Consider the following 10,903-nt stretch of genomic DNA (forward strand, 5'->3'; position numbering starts at 1 on the left):
GCTTGGCACATGGAAACTTCTACTCTCCATGGGGTGGGTGGTTGAGTTAAGCTCAACCTGTTTGAGTGGGTACCTTTTGCTTCCTTATCTTATCCACACACCCTACAACACTTTGCTCCCACAATCTCTATCTGCAATTGTGAATGGATTTCCTCCTATTACAAACAAACATCAGCAAAAAATAAGGCAATGGCCACTACTACAGCAACCTGTTTTCACTTACAACACATACCATCATCACCATGGGTGAACAACACCAGCAGAATAACAACATACAAAGCCATGGATGGATCATTAAGAGCTTCAAACCCCCAAACCCAAACATTCATTAAACCCGTGAAATGTAGTAGTAGTAGTAGTAGTAGCGGAAATGAGATAGGCATAGCCGATTTCATCGGTGGAGATCTATTAAAATTCGATTTAGGGCAATGGCTATCGGATGTAGAACAACACAAAGCCCTTGCTATTTACACCCCACACGAAGGTGGCTACGAGGGTCGTTACTTTACACGGCTTCGACACCAGGGTTACTATTTCCTCGACCTTACTGCTCGTGGCCTTGGTGATCCCGAAACTACACTCACTAAGATCCATCCTGTTTGCCCTGTATGCATATGCTTTCAATCCTCTCTATTATTTTAACTTTGGTGCTTTCTCTATTTACTACAAGTTTTTTTAATTAAATTTATAGCCTCATGTCGGGAAGCAACCAATAGCAAGGTGGTATTTCCCACCGGAAGTTGATTATAGGCTCCAAGCTTTGCCTCCTAATGCTAAAGGACTTATCGTCTGGGTAATCGAAGCCAAGGTATATATATTGAATTAGCATCTTTTTTGGGTTAAATTCTACTGTAATTTTTGAATTGGTAAGTTACAAAATAATTATCAAACTATTTAATTTTGTCTTTTTAGTCACCGATTAGCTAATGTCAAAAAAATAGAAACATTCAAAAATTCAAGATAATTGGGTGATCATTTTGTAACATTTCATAGCTTGGTGACCAAAACAAAAAAAAAAAACATAATTGGGAGACTACTAATGTAATTTCCCCTTTGAAATTTTAGTCCTAACCCAAACAATAACATTTAAATTTGTTTTGATTAAATTAAATTACTAGTCATGTATTATGCGTACAGTTGTAGATTTAGTTCATACTAAGTTTCTATACTTTTCGAATTTAGAAATTCGAGCCTTGACGTAAACGGCAGTCATTAATTATCGAACTGAATTTGTAGTGAGTAGTTTGTCGAAATAACAAATTGACACAACATTATACATATGATAATATGTTTGTCGTATCAGATTTAAAAAATAGTAAAATTTAACTTAATGAATTTAATAGTTATCATTTATTGTGAATTAAAATTTTAAAACTTACAAAGTACAAAAACTAAAAATAACCAAATTAAAATATAAGACTAATAACTTTTTTTTGCCACCATGAATTTAGTAACAGTGCTCTGTGTATAGGTTTTGTCCAAGTCGGAGCTACAATTTCTTGCTTTGCTACCCACCCTCAGGCCAAAAGTGAGGGTCATTGCCGAGTGTGGAAACTGGTAAGGGCTGTTGATTTTTTCTTTTTTATAAACATCAAATTTATATATTAATTTTAATTTAATGTGCAGTTTAATACATAAAACTTGATTTAGTATAATTATATATATGAAACTTGAATTATGGTTCATTTATATATGAAACTTTCATTATGATTCAACTATACACATTTAAAAAATAAACACGTACATTTATTTTCATATTGGATTAATATAATTACTTGTGTATGTAATATATCAACGTAAAATGGTGCTAATTCAATAATGTTGTCAATGATTTATGAAAATTGAATCAAATAAAAATTTCATGTATAAAATTATACAAAATCAAAGTTCATGTACAATATTGCACATTAGATCAAAGTCATGCATAGTTTTGATATTTATCCTTTTTCTTCTTTTTTTATCTTGGCACATTCACTGCTATAAAATCACACTTCCTATTTATTAGACTTGTTCATGGCCATGCTATCTACACAAACTAAACCCAAAGGCTCACGTGAAATTTAGGAGTATTTCAATAAAAATATTAGAATCAAAAAATAAGTTCGAACAAATGAGTTATGCTTGTTTAAAATATGAGTCAAGCTTAGACTTTGTATGTTTAAGCCCAAGCCGAACCCAACCCGACTTGACCTATTTTTCTAATTTGTAATATATATTATATTATGTTTTCTTATATTATATAATTTATTACACATAAAAATTAAATCTATAGTAATATATACCCTTATAATAGAAACATTAACAAAAATGTTAAGATGTCATATATAAATATTTTTTAAAATTTTAGAAAATATAGGCGGGTCTAAATTAGGATTGGTTAGTCATTTACAAATATAAACGGACTTGAACAAAATTTTAAGCTTAAATTTCAAGTCGAATCAATCTTAAACAAATATAAAGTATGTTAATATCATACCCGAACTTCTCTATATACATTCCTATTTTCCAATTGAGTGAGTGATGATTTGGTTTTGTGAACACAGGAGAAAGTTCATGTGGAAACCACTCAAGGAAATTGCAGGCCTAACTGCTGAGGATGGAGCATGAATGACGAAATTGTAAAATATAATTTTTTTTATTTAAATTATGTAATTTAGTTCTTTTAGTTTTGAAACCCAAGAAAATAAGTAAAAATTAGTTCTTTTTGGTTCTAAGTCAGAGCAAATTTTATAAGAATTAAAATATAATTTTACTGTTTTATTAGATTATAATTTTATAATTTTTAAAACATTAAATTAAAGTTATCACTATTGGAAGTCAAAATGTATTAATTTGTAATTTTAAAATTTTAAAAGGTTAAACATGCAAATTTCCATTTTGAAAGGAATGACCCAAAACTCCTTGGACGTGACTAAGTCTAAACTTCAAGGTTGTGTTCAGTATTTATCTATATTATCATTTAAATTCTTGAATAAGTTGATATCACGAGTCAGATTATGTCTATTGGTTATGTATATTATCATTTAAACCATTTATTGAGTTGGTATTAAAAGTTAATTAGACACTAACTCGATTTAAAAATTTCTAAATTATCCTTACATATTTGAAATAAATTATATTCTTACAATGGTACTTTTATCTTTTTTACATTTTTAATAAAACTCGTGTAAATTTTACTTATTCAATTTGAACCCATGTCGTCAATATCGAATTTTTCCAAAGTTTTTATTTATGTCATTGGGTTATTAAATTACTTTTTAAAAGTCTGATTAGCAAATTCCAAGCAACTTCGATGATTGATATGATGGATCAATACATATTGATGATTAAAAGAATATACCTTAGATCCAAGTCAAATTTACATCCAGTGTCTAAAATTAATGAAGAAAAATTGTTTAGATTTCGATTTGTAGACTTGTAACATTCAAAACTATTTTACGAACACAAAAACTAAACTGTAAAAAAAAAAAAGGGAAAGGAAAACTTTTAATTGATGGATGCGTTGAAAACAAAGAGAGCTATATAATAACGATTTTAACAACTCAATGACTTAAATAAAAAATTTTAAAAAATTTAATGATCATTTTATAAATTTTTAAAATTGAGTGATTAAATCGTTGAGTTAAGATGGCATTTATTGGTTACATCAAATTGGTTTAAATATTTGTGGATAAGTGATACTTTTTATTACGTTGCCCATTTGCCAAACTTGAATCGAAATGTTCCAATTTTAGGCTTGGGTTTTTTAAATTGGACTCGATCTCCGCGTTTACCGCCTCAACGGTCAACGCCTACCACCGCATTCAGATGTCAAAACACGTGTCTCCTTCCTATTGGTTTTATTCCTAGTCAGCCATGATTTTCTCCAACGCGTCATCCGGCAAACCATCCTCACGCGCGGGCCCCACAACATCAAAAAACGTGGCATCGGTCGACTCGACGACTGTCCATTTCAAGCGGGTCGTGCTCATCACGTGCTTCTCCACCCCCATTCCCACCTGTCGGCTTTTATGCGTGCTGATCAGGTTCCTTTGGCGGTGCCCTCATCGCCGCTCCTGATTTCGCCACGCGTCATCTCTGTGCCTGGTACGTCTGTGATTTGTGGGCTGCTGTCAGATGATGAAAGATTTTTCCTTTTTGCAGTTTCCTTCTAGAACCATTCCATTTGTGAATTTATTTATTAAATTTATATTGCTTTTCTTAAAGAATATGTTAACAAAATTAACGGCTAGTTGTTCAACTTAAACTAATTGATTTTTGTTTTTTATAATTTTATTGTAATATTAAGTTATGAAATTTATGTAAACAACTTCCTACATGTTTAGATATATTTAAAATTTATAATATCAATTGATTAACTCTTAATTCGCTTACTATAAATATTATTATTAATGTTAAAGAATATAAATTTAAATATACTAAAACGTGTTATCCTTTTATTTATTAATTAAATAAAATTATAAATAATTTTAAATATTATCTAAAAAATATTATCAAAATTTATAATAAAATTATTAACGAATAATTATTTTTGTTATTGGAAAAGGATAAGGTAGGTCCATTTGTGTGGTGTGAAAAATTAAAAGGAAAAAGGGCAATTTAACAGTATGGGACAATGATATGTTTAGATATTGACTTTTAGAAGTGGGAGATGAAGAGGTTTCCTTCAAAGGGAGCATTTTTTTAGGCTGATTTTAAAGGGCCATGTGTCACACAAACATGCATCGTCCCATTTCCTACATTTATTTCCTACATTTTTTTTTTCTAAAGGGACTATCAATTAAAAAAATAGCAAAAATAGTCGAACACAAGCTAAGAAATAAAGAGGAATCATCTAATTGAGTTTATTTCGTACACCCAATCCTATCAACTCTTCTCTATTTCACCATTATCACTAATATCAATAGGAATTAAAGGCAACAATAAAATTAACGGAACATCAAAAACAGAAGAGGGCTTATGAGATAAGGTGACTCGAGTTAAGCTATAAGCTACCTTAGTAGCATATCTTCAAATCCAAACTCAGAACCATTACTCTTTGTGGAGTTCAAGCCATTAACAACTTACAAACAATCAGATTCAACAATGATGTAGTCAAAAGTTAAATGCTGACATACATTTAATATTATCACATTTCAATTCTTTACGATACCCTAGAAAGAAAATCTCGATTTGGATTTTAAATTGACAAGTTAGTGTAAACTTATCCATACGGTCATGTACTCTTCGAATCGAAATTTATTTTCTAAAAGATCTTGGCTTTCATGCTTTGGTGAGTCTCCGAGATCTTTTTAATGACTTATGTTGAGTTGAAGGGAAATTTATATAATGATTACTTTTTAACAATACAAATTAATTTTTTTAATGAAATGGTAAATTTACTTTATTATGAAAATATTTTACTGACATTTTAAAAACTCATTTATCTTTTACTGATGGTGAATAAAATAATAATATTTTTACTTTATTATTATTATTATTATTATTATTATTGTTGTTGTTGTTTAAACCTTTCCTTATCCAAATATAGATAGGTCAATGGGAAAAGAAAAAAAAAACAGTAGTTAACTGCAAATGCTTTGCTGTAAGGATAAGGCTAATAGGTAGGAAGGATGAGCTGGATATGGCACATAGATTCCCCTTTCCCAAAGTAACAATATCCAATTTACTACAAATTTCGAAAAAGTTATTTTTTTTTTCATCATACCCCTCCCAAATATAATTAATTTAATTTATCCTTAAAATTGAAATATCTAATAATTTATGTTTATAACATAAAATATGTGTAGGTATATATGTATATATATATATATATATGAATATTTATTTATATTATTATTTAAAATCTTGATTGAGTTAGTGTCACTCTCAATCGTAACCAATTCAGTTAAAGGATTATAGAAACACCCTTTTATAATTAAAATAACTTATATTATTCAAGGTAATTTAGTCTTTTTATTTTAAAATCGAATAAAAATATGCATATGATGATATTTGAACCTAAACCAATTACATTAGTAAAGATTTTTATTTTAATAATTTTCTACATTTTAATTTTATTATGAGCGGTTTATTGTTTCCATCAAACTCGATTAAAGAAATTACAAAAATTTTGTTTTATAATTAAAATAAGTTAAATGTTAGAAAGTAGTTTAGTCTATTTATTAATGACAACACAAAGATAAACAATTTATAACTTCTGATCATATCTGTTCTTTCTGACATAATGCCTAGAACTCTTCATAAGTTATAGCCCCTCTCCAACCCATAAATAGGAGGATAATGCATTTCAGTGTACTCGAACTCACGTCTTCCTGTATTACATTGATAATAATGCTCATGCCGATCAAACTAAAACTTAACCAACTATTATATTTTATTTTTAAATACAAATTAATATTTTATATTTATAATTTTCATGTGGATCAAAGCTGAAAAACAATGTGAATCTATGTTAGTGACTTAGTTGACAGATAATCAAAATCTAATTTAAAACAATAATTTTGTTGAACTTTTAGACATTTGAGATATGTTGTTGCTTGTTCTGTCGATTTTTGTTATCATTGTTATCTGATTTAGTTGTCATTTTTGCTAATCTGTCTTCTTTGTCTGTTTCATCTAAAAATTTACCCTTTTTTTTTCCCTTTAAAGTTCAAACTTTATCAATTATTCAAAAAGTTTAAAAACAATAATTAAAAAATGAAAAAAAAAAGCATATTTATGAGAAACTAACGGTTAATTTGATTTTAATTAATTAATATTGAATTTGAAGGTATAATGGTGTGACTTTTTTAATAAATAAAGTTACAACCAATCAATTATCTCTCAAACGTTATTTTGGCTATTTGATCTACTGTTTTTTGTGATTTTCTTTAGGGTTATGTTTTAATCTCTAATTTACGTTGTCCAATAGTTGATGAATACGCCTGAATAAAGCCGAATATGAAGACTTTGAATTAGAATCTTGAATAACTTTAAAGACATACAAATTATCCATATGTATCTTGAAAAATGGTGTGACTTTGAGCCTTTAAAATCGGCTTTCTTTTTAGAAAAGGAAAGATTTTTCGTAAGAAACCGAAATTGTTTTGAAACGATAAAAAGTATATAAACTCTTGTATTTTGTATCGAATTATATTTTGTCTTTTCGATTATTAAAATTTGATCTTTGTACGTTAGCATGATGTACACATGACACATAATGTATCATTGTCTAATTATTTCGTCAACCTTGCTAATTTTTAATAGTACAGATGGATAGAATTTTAGCGGAAAAAGATCAATTTAGTCTTTAAACTAATGTAAAGAATTAATTTACACATTTTTTAAATAAAAAAATATAATAAAACTCTTCGTAAAAAGAAAAACTTCAACCATACATTAACCTTTCAAATACACAAAAAGAAGCAAAGTATGTATAAATGTCAATAAGCGTGCAACAATATCGGTTAAAGAGATGTTTATAGGACAAACAAGTAGTTAGGTGTAATAGTAGGGAATGTAAGTTCGAATCTTAAAGACAATATTATTAGGAACGACAACTATAAACTCGAATATAGACTAAAATAGATATGCATAATATAAAAATATTTTTAAATCTGATAAATAAAGTGACTAATTTCTTGAAATAAAAGTTATAAGAAAATTATAAATATACAAAATATACAAAGATTTAAAACATATTTTATCCTAAATATTAAATAACAAAATGTCAAAAGCTTAACTTATGTATGTGAATGAAAATACTTATCCACAAGCAATGTTTTTAAACAATACGATTAAAGAACAATTTAATTTTAGTTGTGTTGTAATCTCTTTCTATACACTCAATTAGGTCAAAATGGTGAACCAAAATGTAAGTTGTGATAAATATTATGTGTTTTTTTTAATTTTTTTATTCCATAATAAAAAATGGATTTTAAATTAATTTAAAGTCGGTCCACTGTGGTAAGCTAGAATAAATTTTAGGGGCGAATGAAATTTTAATTTTTATAGTTTATATCTTTATATTTTTTAAAGGATTAAATCGAATATTTATAATTTTAGGGAGACAAAGTAAAATTTGACCTTTACTAATTTAAAATTTTTAAAAAAATTGAAGAGCCTAAATAGAAATTTTCCATTGCCAACCCCCCTTGTATTTGCCTCTGCAGTCCACATTTAAAAAATTACTATATATAGGATGGGTTTAGATGGGTGAATATTGGATGCGGTGTGATGCATTTAGTTTACTTTTTGTCTCACGATATAGTATTTACTAATCGTAAGTAAACACACCTGTCCATTCATACCCACCCATAATTTTATTAAATTTTAGAACATAAAATAAACTTATTAAATTTAATTTTAATGTATCTACTAAAGTTAATCTTTACCTTAATTAAAGAGTTTAGGTCATAAGCATTACGTTCACTAATCTTACATCATACATATTAGTGAATAACTTCAATGATTAAAGTTTTCCTTTTTAAAAATTAAAGTTTTAACAAGTGAGCCCAATATTTTAATATAGTTAATGAATTTTTTATAAAATAACAAAAATATTTGAATAAATCTAATTTTTTTAAAAATTTAAAAATTATATTTTAAAATTTTCAAAATTATGTAAATTTGATATATTTATATAAAATAAAAATCAATAATTACAAAAAAAAATGGGAGTCCGCCATGGATTATCTCTATTGTTAACTGCTAGTATTAATAATAAATTAATAAAAGTGTCGTCAATAAATTAATTTTTTTAAAATACATTAAAAAAAAGAAAAGGAAAAGACAACTAGGTACGACCGGTCTGGTTCTTTGTTTCAAGTTTCAACAAGTAGTGGATAGGCATTTATCCATAAATGGTGTCCAAAAATACACATTTAAAGAAATTAAAAACTTGTTGGGGACCCAAATGTTAATAAATAATTAGGCAGCCCTTTATAATGCTTATCATAAATTTTAATTTTAATTACTTATTATTAATCAATAAAGCAAAAATTTAATCATTGTGTTTTTATTGGGGTTGGGTTCATTTACATGCATGAACGTAATTTCCTTTTTTATTTTGAGGATTATGCATGCACTTTAATATGAATTTGCAAAGACTTTATTTTTTTCTATTTTTAAATAAATAAATAAATAATTGAAGTTAGTGGCAAACAGGTAAGTCTACTATTTTAATTTTAATTTATAAAAAACAAGAATATGACTAAAATTATTAAATATATTAAAATTTTTTAACATTGATCTCGTTATAAGTTTTTATAATATCTGTTTTTTTTTAATATAATATCTGAAATTACCCATAGTCTCTCCCTAATCATTAAATAGGAGGATAATGCGTTTTAACGCACTCAAATCCATGTCCTCCTGCATTGACAACAATGACAATATCAATACGGATTAAACTAAGACTCACTTAACTTAAATATATTGAAATCTTTAAGTATGAATGTCATCCTCTATATTTATATTTCAACCACATATTTATGTAGTTAGCTATTGATTTGATAATCTATTGTAGAGGTTGATCAAGTTTAATATCCGAATATTTATTTATTTATGTATAGATTTCTATCGAGGAATGATTAAATATTTTGTTAGACATTTACTTATAAGAGTAAAATAAGGAATTTTTAGGGATTAAAATTGAATTATAAATTTTAAAATGTCAAATATAGATTTTATCATGTATTAATTTATAATTTTATAATTTTTGAAAATGCTAAATAGATTTTTTTCATGTTTAGGTCAAAACATAAATTTTCTCGTATCGATTATTATTTGATTATTTATAAAAGGCTATAATTGTAAAATTTTAATTTTGGAGATTTGAGTTCTTACTTGTACTTTTTGTATCCGCTCTTATTCGTTTAATATGGATTTAAATTGTGTGACTCCATCCTTACTCGAATAATGGAAATTTTCCTTTTACAAACCTAAAAACTTGTAGGACAAAGTGTACTAATTCTGACCTTGAAAAAATAATAATTAAAAAAAAAAAAAAACTTGGAGCTAATGCAATTTTGGTGATCTGTATTAGACCAAACTTTAGCCTAACCAACAACATGGGACCAAACTTTTTTTATACTATTATGATGTTAAACCAAATCAGAATAAGGTTATACATACATATACAGCTACTCAAACCCCGAGTCAAAAAAAAAATCGAGAATCGAAATTTAAGTTATATATTAAATAAAAGATTATTTTTATTAATAAAATTAAATAAAGAAAACATATAAAGGCTTAGGAAAGTCGTTCAAAGCATCAAGGGCGGAGCTGAGGGTTGGTAGGGTCTCGGTCCCTTTTAAAATAGAAATTTTTTATTTGAACACTTTTATAATTTTAACCGCTAAAATTATAAAGATATAAGTTATTAAAATGATGAAATTTTATTTTTACTATTGTAAAATATATAATTTAATTCGATTCTTCCAAAAATTTCGAGTAGAAATCGATTTCTTATAATATATAAAATAATTGATAAACTCAAAACCATATAAAACTTATCCACAATAGAGAGTTTGAATTTAATAAACTCTGAATTTGGATACCAAGGAATGTCATTATTTCAATGTTAATGGATGTGACCAAAGATGTTATATATATATAGAATTGGATAATGATGGTTCAAACACCATACCAAAAACCAATAATTTAATGACTTTGGAGAATTATGCCATTGTTTTATGAATTTGAGTATATCCCATTACTAAAAAGTTATCAAAAGGGAAAAAAGAGAAAAAAAAAGGCAAAATCTTACATCACTTTGCCAATATCCCAAAACTCTATCCTTGCATATTCTTTTTCAAATGCCTTATTTCAACTTTTATTTATTTAAAAAAAAAAAGAAAATCATAACTTGGTAATAAGAAAGAGATTATAAATGTTAAAAAAATCGAATTATAAAATTTTC

General features: G+C 26.9%; 1 protein-coding gene across 1 annotated transcript; it reads left to right on the forward strand.

Moving 5' to 3' along the window:
- Positions 1–2,714, forward strand: LOC108463171 (NAD(P)H-quinone oxidoreductase subunit N, chloroplastic). Its single transcript, XM_017763117.2, has 4 exons — positions 1–606; positions 692–808; positions 1,472–1,557; positions 2,544–2,714. Exons 1-4 carry the CDS (start codon positions 190–192, stop codon positions 2,605–2,607), a joined length of 684 nt encoding a protein of 227 aa, XP_017618606.1. The 5' UTR covers positions 1–189; the 3' UTR covers positions 2,608–2,714.
- The last annotated feature ends 8,189 nt before the right edge of the window (positions 2,715–10,903 follow it).

This window comes from Gossypium arboreum, chromosome 13 (assembly GCF_025698485.1).
Source record: "Gossypium arboreum isolate Shixiya-1 chromosome 13, ASM2569848v2, whole genome shotgun sequence".
Classification (NCBI taxonomy): Eukaryota; Viridiplantae; Streptophyta; class Magnoliopsida; order Malvales; family Malvaceae; genus Gossypium; species Gossypium arboreum.

Coding starts and splice junctions, on each gene's coding strand:
- LOC108463171 (XM_017763117.2), top strand. CDS start 190: ATGGCCACTACTACAGCAACCTGTTTTCACTTACAACACATACCATCA. Junction 607..691: donor AGATCCATCCTGTTTGCCCT/GTATGCATATGC, acceptor TTAAATTTATAG/CCTCATGTCGGGAAGCAACC. Junction 1,558..2,543: donor ATTGCCGAGTGTGGAAACTG/GTAAGGGCTGTT, acceptor TTGTGAACACAG/GAGAAAGTTCATGTGGAAAC.